The sequence below is a fragment of the Pogona vitticeps genome, chromosome 5 (genome assembly GCF_051106095.1).
Source record: "Pogona vitticeps strain Pit_001003342236 chromosome 5, PviZW2.1, whole genome shotgun sequence".
Taxonomy (NCBI): domain Eukaryota; kingdom Metazoa; phylum Chordata; class Lepidosauria; order Squamata; family Agamidae; genus Pogona; species Pogona vitticeps.
This window is the reverse complement of record NC_135787.1, coordinates 96,996,276-97,011,410: the sequence shown is the minus strand read 5'-3', so window position 1 is coordinate 97,011,410 and position 15,135 is coordinate 96,996,276. Positions and strand designations below refer to the sequence as shown.

General features: G+C 41.2%; 1 protein-coding gene and 1 long non-coding RNA gene across 3 annotated transcripts in view; one reads left to right on the top strand and one right to left on the bottom strand.

The window, feature by feature from the left end:
• LOC144589467 (uncharacterized) overlaps positions 1-15,135 on the bottom strand; it is a 212,239-nt gene that overhangs the window by 133,561 nt on the left and 63,543 nt on the right. The window lies entirely within an intron of this gene.
• CRACR2A (calcium release activated channel regulator 2A) overlaps positions 1-15,135 on the top strand; it is a 58,156-nt gene that overhangs the window by 10,991 nt on the left and 32,030 nt on the right. For both annotated transcript variants that reach the window (XM_020809236.3, XM_078394117.1), the window contains exons 2-3: positions 2,984-3,205; positions 14,625-14,736. In XM_020809236.3, the coding sequence (XP_020664895.3) occupies positions 3,035-3,205; positions 14,625-14,736 (283 nt within the window). In that variant the 5' untranslated portion in view covers positions 2,984-3,034. The remainder of the gene's footprint in view (positions 1-2,983; positions 3,206-14,624; positions 14,737-15,135) is intronic.

The window sequence follows — 15,135 nt, the reverse complement described above, 5'->3', positions numbered from 1 at the left end:
ACCACATTCTTCTGAATTTTGCTTTGTATCTGTTTGAAATGGGCCTTTTTATTTTTAATTTAATGCTGGTGCTCACAATGTGGAACATTTGTATCTTTGATATTAGACATGCACCAACAATTTTAATTATTATGGGCATATTAAATACATAACCTATTTATGCAACCCTTCCTTGTATAGTTTGCCCTACTACAGTATGTATTTTTATAGACATGCTAGAGCAACCTCATGTTAAGTCTGGATTACATGGTTTTAATTTCATAATCATAAATGGAAATCTGGGGGCGGAGGAGTAAGTTTTATGGCTTATTTTGATAAAATGGCTTAGAACACAGATCTGAAACTTGGCAATATAGGAGAGGTTGGACTGAAGGTGGTTCTGATCCATGCTGTCTGTGAGGTGGAAAGGCTTATTCATAAGACCTGGAACTTTAATAGCTCTTCTATGGTTTTGACATACAGTGTTTGTTTTTCCATAGATACTGTAGAGGTCATCTTGCCGCCTGATTTCTGCAATTTTACAGCATGTATAAAGTAATTATTTCTTTTGTTTGGTCAGAGAGATGGTCTGGTGTATGTTGTTCCCCAGTGGCTGCATAAGGTGTTCTTAGGGTTTTCTCCTGCACTCGGATCTTAGAATCATAGAATACTGAAGTTAGAAGGGACCAGTAATGCAGAAATACAGATCAAAGAATATCTGCCAGGTGATTGTTTAAGTTTCTCTTGAATGCCTCCAGTTTGGGAGCACTCACCAACTCCTGAGGTAACTGCTTCCACTGTTGGACTGCTCCAACAGTTAGGAAGTTTTTCCTCATAGTCAATCAAAATCTAGCTTCCTGTAATTTGAACCCATTGTTCCATGTCCTGTACTTTGGGATGACTGAGAACAGATTCTGCCCCTCCTCTGTATGACAGCCTTTCAAGTATTTGAAAAGTGCTATCATATTACCCCTCTGTTTTCTTTTCTCAAGGCTAAACATACCCAGTTCTTTCAGCCATTCCTCATAAGGCTTGGTTTTCAGCCCCCTGATAATCCTTGTTGCCCTCCTCTGAACTTGTTCCAATTTGTTATTATCCTTCTTGAAGTGTGGTGTCCAGAACAGGACACAGTCCTCAAGGTGAGACCTAACCAGTGCTGAATAGAGGGGGACTAGCACCTCACTGGATTTGGAAACTATACTTCTATTAATGCAGCCTAAAATAGCACTTGCCTTTTTTGTAGCCACATCACACTATTGGCTCATATTCAGCTTGTGATCTATGACAATTCCAAGATCCTTCTTGCTTGTAGTTTTGCTGAGCCAGGTATCCCCCATCTTGTAACTGTGCAATTGGTTTCTTTTTCCGAGGTGCAGTACTTTGCACTTCTCCGTGTTGAATTCCATTTTGTTGCTTTTGGTCCAGTGCTCCATCCTATCATTTTATTATTATATATTTTACTGTTTGTGCACACACCACCTTGGAATCTTTAGGCATAAACAATTTATTAAAAATTATAAGTTGAATAGAGCTGTTATTGTTGTTGAGGATGAAGTGCCAAGCTCATGTACTCAAACCCTCACTGTTTATTGCTTCAGCGGGATTCATATCAAGTAAAATCTACCCCTACCTCCCCAAAAGAAGAAAAGAAGGAAGAAAGACAGTTATCTTGGTGCAGCTTCAGATCTGCAGGAAACTATTTCAAGCCTATTGCCCTCACATGGGTGACTGCACATTAAAGTACATTTGTGGGGATTCATCCATGGAGTGTAGAGGCTAGGACTGGGAATGACTGTCTAGGAGACATATTAAAACTGGATGGTTTATATTTTGTTGCTTCTAAATCTGCTTTTAGTAATGGTTTTACCTAACATTTTTAATATGTTATTAATCCTTTTTAAATATTTGAATAACTTACTATTTTTAGCTTTTAATATTGTGTTTTTAATTATCTAAGCCGCCTTGGGTTCATTTTTAGGAGAAAGGAGGGATAAACAATATTTTAAATAAATAAATAAATAAATAAATAAATAAATAAATAAATAAATAAATAAATAAATAAATAAATAAATAAATAAATATGCCTCATTTCCACTGCAAAGGGCCATTTTTAAATGCAAATACAGAAGTCCAGCTCACCACCAGTGGCCACACCACCCTGTCTTCTTGTGATACATATATTGCCATTTTGGAGATGCACAAGAGCATCTATTAAGAGATTCTGCTGCTATTTCCTCAACAATGTCTTTTGGCACTGCTGGCTATAACAACAACACAAGATCATAGCCACTGGAGTCAAGAGATGGCTCTTTCCAATGCCAAAACTGCAGCTACTCATGGCTTATACTGTAACCATTCCAATATGTGGTCTTCTCAATAGGGAGGGAATTTTGTTTGGATACCGATGAAAAGCTGCATGAAAGAGGCTTTTTCACTTTTGTGATTCTTCATTGGTTTCCAAAAAGGGACCTCTTGACTGTGAATGTTTCATGTGGTAAACAAAAAGAAGGGTGAACAGCAATTTTGTACTTTTTTCATTTCGCTCTTTCATTTGTCCTTTCTTTCACCCAATGTCTGTCAAATTGTGCAGGAAATGCAGTGTCATGAGAGCTCTTATCAGCAGCCAATCAGGAATTTCTTCAGGAATACCTTCTACAATTCTGTTAATTGTGTTGTGCTTCTGACATGAATCAAGGAAGTTAGTTCAAGATTTGGCCAAATGGTTTGCATAGCCTTAGTTTTCATGAAGCCTTTTCTCCATTTGTCCCCTCCAGAAAAAAGCAATGACTTTCATTTGAATTTCTCTCAGCTGCAATTCCTTTTCCACTTCTCTTTCATGCATCACTCTGTTTTACCTATTTCCTGCCCACATTATACGAAGGAACCAATTATAGTAGCCATTTATTAAAAGCTCCTTCTGGGGTATTTCACCTAATAAAAGAATGCTTGTTTAAAAATGACTCTGAAAATGGCTTGTATGTGTTTCTCTTCCTTTCATCATAAGGTTCAAGGCATCACAGCTTCCTGAAATGCTTCTGCAGTCACAGTTGTGAAGATGGACAGGCAGGCAATTTCTCCCTCTACGCCTCAAGGAGAGGTAGAAAGCAGTAACGTGAGGGATGAAAACTTGGGAACAACAGAGCTGGATATGCTGGCAAAAGCACACGAGTTCTTCCAAATCTGTGATATAGAAGGCAAAGGATTTGTGTTTCGTCATGAGATGCAGGTAAAGTGAACAACACTGCTTTACAAAAAGTTCTGAATCCTTCAAAACAAACCACTTGGGGCAGTTTAGCATGCTTTAGCTGGTATTAAAAGCGGTGTTCAGCAGGAATGTTGGCAAATGTTTGGTTCGGAGTCCCAAGTCCTAACCGGAGTCTTTGTTACCAAGTCCTGAGCCCCAAGTCCCAGTCCCTATTAAAAACAAACTTTTTCCCACAGAAAAAAAAGGAGGGGTGGGTGGGTTCTGAGTCGCAAGTCGAGTACGAGCCATTGAGAAAAAAAATCCCACGTCAACTCATTATTGTGACTTAAGTATGAATTGACAGCAAGTCCCGTGACTCAAGTTCCCGTCCCTGGTATTCAGGAACAAACAGGCTATGCAAATATTTTCTTGGAAAAAATTTCTGTTGTCTTACTTTTTATTTTATTGTTGGTTTTATTTTTGGTTCCCTCAAAATTCCCTCTTCAGATGAAGAGCCTTCAAATCTGCATTTGGTTTTCATTTTGAAGACAACATTATTGGCAACTCTGTTCTTATTGTTTGCTGCATGGAGACCTTTGTTCAGGACTTAGTGAATTGCTAGGTTGTTAAAACAAAGACACAAACAAGAAGCAAACTTGGGATCCATGCCTATAGGCCTGTAAGACCCAAAATTTCTAAGGCATCTATTTGAATAAAATTTATATATTCAAATTTATATGTCAACATGCAAATATGATCCCCCTCACCACACTTCTGGTGAAAAGAAAGCCAAACTCCCATTCCTGCTGTCAAACTTTATGCTGAGCTAGGCAGTGCCAGCACATAGCAAAACAGCTTCATATCCCTGGTAATACTTTTTAAAATTAAACATAAAAATGAACATCTCTAACCACATACATAGATCTCCCCATCAAAAGTAGGAGAGAGAGAGAGAGAGAGAGAGAGAGAGAGAGAGAGAGAGAGAGAATACTTATTTCTCTATGATACCGCTGTTTAATGGAGTACATGCTTTAGCAGTCAGACATGCAAAGCTGGATAATCAATTTTCCATCTCTGTCTTGATATACTAAGGATTTGCAACTGATTCTACATCCAGGGGCAACCTGGTAACACAGGCTGGTTCTCCAAGCTTTGGAGAGAAGTCACTATAGTTCCCATGCCTACAATGTTTGGCCAGGATGATTATTCAACTTCTCTGTTTTTCCTGCTCTGCTCTCTCACCTAGGATTTGCCATGCCCAGCCTTAAGGACTCAAAAGCTCACTTTTTCCTCTCTCCACTGACTGCTTAAAGCATTTAGATTGCCCAATAAAAGCATTAACCAGTTCTGTTTTTCATTTTACTTATAGTCCACGTGGTTAACTTTTAAAAAACCTCTTTTTAGCTACACACACATACAACTAAAAAGAGGTTGACTACAGACCAGTCAACTTTCCAGTCTAGAACTGTCTTGCTGTAAGAGGTAGGTGGCAGCATCTGTACATGTCCACATTATAGGTCTATGCTATGCGGTCTCTTCACCCTTCATCGTGCAACTGTTTCACCCAGCTAAGTAGGGATCATAGGGGTGGCTGATCAGAGGTTTGGGGGTCATAGCCTCCCTTCTGCCTTACGCAGAAGCACTATAAGCTACTGCCACAGAAGTTTAGTAAATCCATGGCCAAGCCATCAAGCACCCCAGTCCCAGAGCTAGACGGAGAACCTGCTACTACAGCCTTTTTGGTACCCTCTTCTTATGCTTCCAACAGAACACTCCGACAGTACAAAGCAGAAGGTGACCTTATTCCCAGCATGGTCTTTTCTGCCCAGACCAGAGCATGATTCTTTTTTATTCTGAGCAGCATGAAAGAGTTCATCTGACGTGAACCACAAGTTGAACAGCCAATATATCAAACAAGACTTCAAAGGAGCAGATCCTGATTAATACCCAGGCTGCTGGATTTGTCCCTCCCAAGGTGATAAAGCCATTCCTTTTCATGTGGAGTGTCTGGCACTCTGAGAAAAGACTTGGCTTCCAATGTCTCCCCAGGCCCCATTTCTATGTTGCCAGTATCTAAAATGGTGTGTATAACCATTCTGGAAAGATCACAAACACCATCTGTTCAACGTGCTCCCTCTAGTGAACCCTAATGCACTGGTTTGTGATTGCTGCCCCTAAAAGAGAAGAGCCAAGCAAGACTGTAATCTCTCAAGCAGTCTTCGGGGGCTTGGGTACTGAAGAGACTGCCTTGTTCATGCTTTCTCAGGTCAAGCAGAAGCGCAGCCCCAGGGTTGGCAATTTCCAGACATCTGGGGACCAATCCCTAGACCTTGGAGGGCTACAACCAGTACTGTGACCCCCAGTCCACTATTTTTTTCCCCTATTTGGAAAGCCCCCTTGCATCCCCTGGTGGCAATTTTTAAAATATAATATTTAAAATTTGATCTAGGCCTAAGGGGTGCCTGGGTCCTAAAACAAAGCCTTTGCCAGGACAAAAGAGAGCCTTAAGGGACTTCAGAACTTGAAAGGGTGGGAACAGGAAGCTTTCCTCCTTTAAACTGATTTATTTATTTATTTTAAACTGATTACCTAAGCAGGGATTTGCTGACTGTCAGCACCCGTCCTGTTTGTGATGTGTTCGTCCAAATTACAGAACTGTGTTACAGGACTGGCAAAGGAGCCCTGTGCTAAGTCTGTCTCAGAGGAAATGCATCCCTCTCTTCTAACTACCAATGGTGGGGGAGGGGGCAAGAGTAGGGTGAACAGACTGTATTGAGAAAATGGCTCAAGAGATTGATCCAAAGCATGGATGTATAGGAAAGGAGAGGCTGAAGGTGGTCCTTGCCAGTCATGAGATGTGAAGGGCATGAAATGCAGGGATGCTGGCAAATTCAGTCACGTATGCATTTATGGAGACATTTTTGTGGTTCATTGGGGCAAATTTTGTAACGAGAGGGAAAGGATGTCAATAATGCACAGCTATTACATATTTTTCAAAACCATACAATCAGAACAGGTTTTTTTCCTCTGCCATTGTGCTATTTGCGGATTTATTACTTTATTATTTTTGTGTTTGGTGACTCTCTTTCAGTCAGCCAGGAGGTGCAGTATAGACTAGAACATCATGTATATAAACGAATAGTGAGCTTTCAATGATAAATCATCTTATTCGTGCATCAAGTTCTTGTGGATTGTTCCAAATTTATAGGCTGTCATTAATGTCGCAAATTCACATGGCTGATGACGTTGAGGCCCAGTTCACTTCTTAGATGGAGATAGCTCCAGTATGCAAGTTGGTTTCAAGCTCTTCCTTAGCCTGATTGTCCTTTAATAGATGGATCATAAATTCCAAACTGCTAGCTGAGGAGGAGCTTAAAACCAACTTACATACTGCAGCTATCCCCATCTAAGAAGCTAACCTGGCGTCAGCGTCATCAGCCATGTGAATTTATAAGTTAAAAAAATCTCTGCAAGCATTATCTGTTGCATGCCAAGTTTGCACAAGTTAGTATGTAACAGATAATGCCTATGAGGATTTCTTAATTGGTGGTGATTCACTTCCAAAAGTTATGCTATTTGTGTAAATGAACAACAAGATTTTAGCTGTTGCCTAAATAACATATATCTTAAATCTGTAGTCATGAGACAGTAGGCAGTGATCTGACTTCCCACTGTGATATGGGAGTGTAGATACACCAATGTGCAACCAACTGTTTAATAAATATATTGATCCAAAACCTGACAGCGTAGGAGAGGTGGGTTTGAAGATAGGAAGCAGAAGGTGGGTGAAATAGCTTACTTCTTGTAATTTAAATTTTGATGAATAAACTTCATCAGTTTTGTGGCATCTTAAAGAATGAAAAGTTAATTTGATTCAGGCTTTTGCGGACTGTGTTACAAAAGTCAGTGAAAGTTTATATTAAATAAAAAATTTTAGTCTTTTAAATTGTAACAAGATTTTTCCTGCAGTGGACTAACACAACGATTCTCTCAAAACTTAAATCAAATTGACAGGTACTTTTTTCTTCCTAGATTTTGTGGTGTTAAACTTTATTGGCCAATTTCTCTCTGTATATAATATTTTCCAGAACTGTTCAGAAAGAAGGTCTAGTACACCCTTTATTCTAATGGAACCTTAACCTTAACTACAACAGCAACAATTTTTTAAATGTGGCATCCATCTTAATAGAGCTCAAAGGGTCTATTTTGGGATCATGCATAGTAATGTCTTTTAAGTGGCAGGAGAGAACGCAGAAGGAAGGACAGTAGTTATGTCTATCAAGGGTTAGACAGGAGGAAGGAAAGTGATGTTGACAGCCATTGTTTCATCAACTTTGACTTTTGGGTTTGGATTCTCCATTTATTCTGTAGCAGTGTGTGGATCATTATACAGTGGTGCCTCACTTAACGAGCGCACTGTTTAACGATGAATCCGCATAGCGAGGCTTTTTTTGCGATTGTTTTTACGATCGCATTGCAATGTTTTCTATGGGCAAACATCGCATTGTGATGATCGGTAAGCGTTTCACTTATCGATCTTCACATTGCGATGTTTGGGAAACAGCTGATCGGCGGTTCCAAAATGGCCACCAGAAGAAGAAAATGGCCGCCTGCAGTGTTTTTGCGCCCTGCCCTCGCTTACCAAGGCGGCGAAAATGGCGGCCCTATGGGGAATCTTCGCTTAACAGTGAGTTTATCTCCCATAGGAACACATTAAACGGAGTTTATCCCCCATAGGAACGCATTAAACGGAACTGAAAACCCCATAGGAATGCATTAAACTCCTTTAATGCATTCCTATGGGGTTTTCAGTTCCGTTTAGCGATGTTTCTGGATAGCGACGTTAATCCTGGAACGGATTAACGTCGCTATGCAGGGCACCACTGTATAAATATTGCATCAGGTCTCCCACAATTCCAATCACTGCCTTTCCTCTCTATTTTCTTTGTTTTAATATTTGCTTTGGAAAAATGCACAGTGAAAAGTCTGGGCCATTTGCTGATCATGAGGAATGCATTGTTTGTTTGTTTGTTTGTTTGTTTGTTTGTTTGTTTGTTTGTTTGTTTGTTTGTTTGATTGATTGATTGATTGATTGATTGATTGATTGATTGATTGATATACCACACATCTAGAATGGGTCTACTCAGGGCGGTTTACATATAATATAAAAAAATAAACTAAGATAAAATCTAGAATAATCCAAGATGGGAAAGGCAAAAGAAAAAAGGGAAAAAAGAAGAGGAAGAAGAAAAAGAAGGAGAGAAAAGAAAAAGAAGAAAAGGCTAGGTAGATAGGCTAGGTAATGACTGTATAACTAATCGAAGTATACATATAGTAAGGAATATTTTGCCCATGCAAGACTGTTGCTGAGGATAAGAGAGTTCTGTCTTGTATGGTTAAGATTCTAAAGAGAACCATGAAAGTCCTTCCTCCTTAATTTTATATTTTTGTTATATACAAAGACTAGTATTTTTGTCTTTGAAACTGGGGATATATACATACATACATATATAAGTGGTGTCTTTCAACACTATGTTCCTTCAGAGGGAAAAGCCTGGAAAATATCCCTTCTCAGCAATGAGAAAAGGACAAAGGGGAGCCCAATTGCCCCAATCTTACTTTGTGTTCTGCTCCTCATGGTGAGTGAGACTACCTGAGTGGCCAGGATGTTAACTGTTGGGAAGATGCTTCTCTCATGCTTCTGTTTCTGAGTTGAGGTCAGGGATTATTCTGAAAAAAGAGAACTCTGCAACCTTCTCATCTGGATTTGAACCTGAAAGACTACAGAAAAGTGTGGGTGCCGGGGCGATAAGTTGTGAGCAAGTACAATTTATTGATACTGCAGTATGTCATTATGGATCACAGGCAAATACTGTATGTTATTTAGAGATGGGCATGAATTGGGAAAATTGTGATTTCTTGCAATTTGTGATTCATGAAGGTTGACGAATCATGAATAATGAATTTTCTGATGTATCGACAAACTGATTTGTTGATTCATTTTGTCTTTAAAACCCTATAAACTCCCCTAGGCACCAAAATCACAGGAAAGCTTTCCCTGACTCTCCTCTAAAAGCTTACCAAGTTTAGTGAAGTTTGTGCTTTGGAAGTCAGAGTTGTACATCCACAAAAAGGGCTCCGCAGGAAAGCTCCATCCAGGTACCTAAAGACACCAAAATGGCAGATAAGCTTCCACTGACACTCCTCTAAAAGTAATCCAAGTTTGGTAAAGTTTGGGTTTTGAACACCTGAGTTATACACCCACAAAGTGGGTATCCCCCAGGAAAGTGACAGAGCTTGCAGAGACATAGTTGTCATCGTAAGAACCTGATCTAGGCATTTTCCTCAGAAGTGGCATAGTGGCATGCACTGGCGTTTTCCTCCAACTCACACAGGTGGCATAGTAGCAGGTGTAGCAGGGCATATAGCTGAATCTTATGAGCAAAACAGCAGAAATCAGCCACATGGAACAAATATGTGGCCTGGATGGTGTTTGAGGGGCTGGTGATTGGCTGATGGACAGGATTCTTTTTCTTCTTCCCCTGGGTTAGCCATGGGGCTAGCAGACAGTCTCCTCCTCCTCCTCCTCCTTCCCCCTGGGTTACTTGGGGGGGTGGCAGGCAGAAGTCTTCTTTTCCCTGGGTTATAGGAATGAATGGTGGGGAGTGGGACATTGATGCAGGCTTCTTTCTTCTATTGGAAGAGCTTGAGTTTCTCCACCCTCTGGGAGAGGGCCAGCCAATCCTTTGCACTGATGCCCATCTCCCTTCCCCCAGGCAGAATGTCCTTCAGAACTGCCCAACCAGGCGGGACATATGGTGTAAGTAGTATTCCACCTGGTTGGCATGTATCTCCTGCCCTAACTCCTCCTGCTTCTCACACAGCCAGTGGGCAGTTTTCAGGCTGTATGAGAAATGGCCCACCAGTTGGTGCCATTGTTCTAGAAGTGCCCGCATCTCCCAGGCGCCTGCATCCCACATGGGCTTGATGTAGCTCCCCAAGTCAATGGCATGACACACAAGGTGTAACTTGTGCACCATGCACACTATGCCCTCGAGGCCCACTATATTCAATGCCACCAACATGTTCCACCTAGCATCTGTGACCATGTGGCCACAGATGACCTCACCCTCCTGTGCCCCCCGTTGCAGTGCGGAACCCAGGAACTCATTGGCAATGTTCCTCCTGGCTGCCTGAGCCTCCATGTGCAGCATCTGCAGCAGAAATGGACCTGTAGCCTGATGGCAGGACAAAGGCCTCCGCGTTGGTTCTATCGCCAATGCCCTGACACTTCTCAGGTCCTCCAGCTACCCCCAGTGGGCCATGAGTGAGAGGTACCCATGATGACCTCCACTCCGCATGATAAATAGGAGACATAAAGAGGAGTGAATGTTTCTTTGGACACCCTGCCTCATTTTTGCAGCACTTCAAGTCAGTGTCATTTTCTCCAGTAGCAGGAAAGAAAAAAATAAATATGCATATAATTTTTTCACAACTCATCATTATTTGGGATGAAAAACAATGAAAGAAACTGACATTTTAAAGAAGCATGCCATGTGTTGGATTCACTTGGAATTCATAATGCTTCATGCATCACTCTGCATAAGGGACCTTCTTTCTTTTTTGCCTCATCAGAAAATATAAACATCAGTAAAGTTAAAGAAGATGTTTACATACTTGGGCAAACTATATTCACACTATAATCAGAGTTGCACCTTCTCCCACACCTTAAAATCAAATATGATCAAAGGTAATTTCTCTTAGCAGATTCCATTCTATATTAGAAGCAGACAATGGCAGCCTCGTCTTCAGCATTATTGACTCTAATATATTTTTAATATAGGGGAATTTTAATTTTGCTCTGTCTTCTTGCAAGCTTCTCCAGTCCCTCCCTGGATCACAGGTGGCCTCTCCTCCATCCCCAGATCCATGGAGTCTATACCAGCTTCTACAGACACAGTGGGGTTTATTGAAACTTGGGAGGGGGATCAACAATCAACAGTCCAGCCCCAAGGCTAGTTGACTCCACTAGCCCTGGCTCAGCCCTCCTCTTTGCTATCCCCCCCAGTTTACTGCACTAGTTCTTCTCAGTGGGGAGTCTCACTGGCCTCTGAAGCTTCAGGCACAGGGACACTGGAGTCGGTAGGACTTCAATGAAGACAGGGCACACAGGGGCCCTTCTCCTCAGCCTGCAGCTCCCTCTGACTCCTCTTACAGTTCCTCCTGTTGATGACGTAGGGGTCCCTTCAGGTACTGCCCTATCCAGCATTGGGATAGGCTCTCCTCCTGAGTTCTCCCTAGGGATTTAGAGTATCTAGACTGTTCCACTAGATGGAAGAATACCTTGGATCAGGTATATAGTAACATCATGCATGGATATAAGATAAAGCCATTGCCTACTTTGGGACAGTCAGATCATATATCTCTGTTTTTGATTCCATCATACAGACCTCTTGTTAATAGAATCAGACCACCAGCTAGAGAAATACAAGTGTGGCCAGTGGGTGCGGCTGAGCAACTTCAAGATTGCTTTAGGAGCACTGATTGGGCACTGTTTGAGGAGGACAATGTTGATACTTATACTTTGACAGTACTGTTTTATATCTAAAGCTGTATCGATGTTGTTACTACCACCAGACAAGTACTGTACGAGTATTTTCTAATAACAAGCCTTGGCTAAATAGAGAAGTGCGCCTTTTACTAAAAGCCAGAAATGCTGCTTTTCATTCTGGTGATGAACTACAGTATAGAAAGGCCAGAGCTAAGCTGAAAAAGGGCATTAGGGATACCAAAGCTATGTACAATTGGAGGATTGAGCAACATCTTGAGAGCTCTGATATTCATCGGGTATGGCATGGCCCACGAAAAATCACAGGGCAGAGTAACAAAAAGTCTGTGTAGCAGCAGTGATTTTTTGGCTGAGCAGTTAAATCAATTTTTCAGCTGTTTTGAGGTGGAAACAGGAACTACCATTATTTCAGTACCTACTATCTATAATACATGCTTGGGAAGTTAAATTTATCTCAGCATTTACTTCTGTCCTACTATCATAGCACCATTGAGAGTGTCCTAACTTATGGTATTTTGGTATGGTTTGGGAGTAGTTCTGTAGCAGACAAAAAAGCTCTACAGAGAACCATTAAAACTGCCCAGAATATCATCAGGCTCCAGCTATCAACCCTGGAAGACATCTTCACATCCCGCTGTCTGAAGAAGTCACACAACATCCTGAGAGACTCTTCCCATCCTGCTTACAACTTTTTTGAACTGTTGCTGTCTGGCAGAAGATATAGAACAATTAAGACTTGGACCCCACATTTTCTGAATAGTTTTTATCCCAGAGCTATGATTGCACTTAATAATGAGCTTAAAGACCACCAGTAGTGAATAGTTGGACAGTGTTACTTAGCCTGTGGTGTAGATGTTTGTATTCTTAGTGGGGGATTTTTAGTGGGTGGGGAGTGTTTGGGGATTTTTTATGTGTGTGCACGTGGGTCTGGTCTCTGGGTGTCTGTGTGACTTCCATTGTATGGGTGTACTATGTATATACTTACAATGACAATAAATTTATTTGATATTTGTGGCTGGGCACATCTTTTCCTCCAGTAATCAAAACAAGGGATTGAGCAATGATTTTGTGTTTGGTCCCCTCACCTTTTGGGACCCTCACCTCAGTAACAAGGATCCTCCTTGATTACATAGTCCTACTCCTGGGGAGGTGCTGAAGTCTCAGCATCCACGTCCTCAGCTTGATACACTCCCCTCCCGTTCTTCTGCAGCATTCACTAAGTCCCTTCCTCCTCCTCCTCTATTATTTCATTTAGCGATTCTGCTCTAGCTCCCTCTGGCTCAATCACAGTGATGTTGTATAGACCTAGTAGGCAATGTAGCCAGACAAACCACTCTGCTTATTTTTAGAGATGTGTGCCTTGCAGAACAGTCTTTCTGTGCTGGTGATGTGAGTGGTGATGGTAATATTTTCATAGTAGTTAAATTTCTAGGGCAAGGACAAGTAAGTTCTAGGAATCTGAGAGCCAATTCTGACCCTCTCTAAACACTCCATAGAACATGGCACCTTTTAAAAAGCGATTTTCCCAGTATTGTTTTTTTCAAAATCAGAAGTGACTGGAAGTTCAATTTTAAATTTTTGGATAAATAATAAAATAATAAATAATAAAACACCCCTCCCCCCCCCGGCCCATTATATCAAGTCTTGGTCACTTTCTCAATAGAGAAATTATGTCTCCCTGGAGGCTTGCGGGACTATGAGCAGTGATTAACCATTTGGGGCTGGTTTCTTTTCTATGGGTAGAGACTCTGGGTCATGTATGTAGACATGGGAGGCTGCAGAAACTGACTTAGGGATGACCTGTGAGGTGCCTGATTCCCACCTCTGTTATAGGATATTTAGGATATAAATGTCAGGCTAGTTCTTTGTTCTCAAAGGCACCAGAGCAGAATAGAGTGTGACAGTGTAAAATAAAGCAGTTTAAGAAAAGCCTAATCCCTTAAACGTGTGCAAAACCCATTGTTAAAGGAGCTGCAGAGATGTATGTATCTGGGAAGAACTTACAGGGTTGTTGTTTTTTTTTACACAGATCAGTTCATCAAGGCCATTTTTCGCACCAGATGTCATATTTACAGTGGACTAATTGAAATAAATGGGACTTTAGTTAGCCACTATTCATTTGTTCCCTTGAATTCAATCAGTCTCTACAGTTGTTATGTGCCATCAAATCACTTCCATCCAATGGTGACTGTGAGAGATGTTCAAGAGTGGTTCACCATTGCTCTTTTCTCAGTGACTTTGAATGCTGAGTGGGGATTTGAATCCAGGTCTCCTGTGTCCTTAGTCCTGAGTCCCTTAGGGGACATGGTGGTGCTGTGGGTTAAATAAACTGCAGAAGCCTCTGTGCTGCAGGGTCAGAAGACCAGCAATTGTAAGATTGAATCCACGTGATGGAGTGAGCATGTAAATGTGAGTAGATAAATAGGTACCACCTCAGTGGGAAGGTAATGGCGTTCCATGTCTAGTTGCGCTGGCCACGTGACCACGGAAACTATCTACGGACAAACACTGGCTCTATGGCTTGGAAACAGGGATGAACACCGCACACTAGACTTGGACATGACTGGACTAAATGTCAAGGGGAACCTTGACCTTGGCCTCCTGAGTCCTAGTCCAACACTCCACCCATTATATTACACTGCCTCTCCTAAATTCACTCTAACTATGACTAAATCAAGGATCAATTATCTGTACAGATATAAAAATATAGACTTCAGTCTTAGTAGATTCAGTTGGACTGAGCAGACGTTACAGGATTTGGACTGACAATTTTAGATCAATTGTAAGAACATCAGAGTGTGTTAAATCTATACTGTCTTCTCCCAATTTTTTTAATGTAACAGTTCAGTTATATATGACACTTAGATAACTGATGAATTCTTTGCTTTTCAGAGACTTCATGGTGAGTTACCACTTAGCCCTCAAGAGCTGGAGAACGTTTTTGATACTCTGGATGCAGACGGCAATGGTTCACTTACTCTAGAGGAATTCACCACTGGATTCAGTGAGTTCTAAAATGCAAATGGGGGTTCAGAAAACTTTCAGCTGAGTGATAATTCCTACTCTGTGGGGAGGTTTGCATCTTCACCTGGCTGACTTTGGTTACCATGCACCTTGATCGGAACTGGGAGACACAACTGCCACTAGCCTGGCACCTGAGTGGCCCTTGCTATTATATCTGTCTAGCCACTTTTAAAAGTCAGGAGACAAATTAACCCTTAGCTTGTACCTTTTTAATCTTTGCAAATGGAACTTTCCTAAAGTAAAGAAGCCTTGGAACAATGAGTCAGGGATCATCTTGCAATTGTTTGTATATATGCTTCCTTGGAGGTAACTCAGTAATACTTAAAACAACTGTTTAAAATTGTCTAAATGAATCTTGGTGACAGAGGAGACCATATGA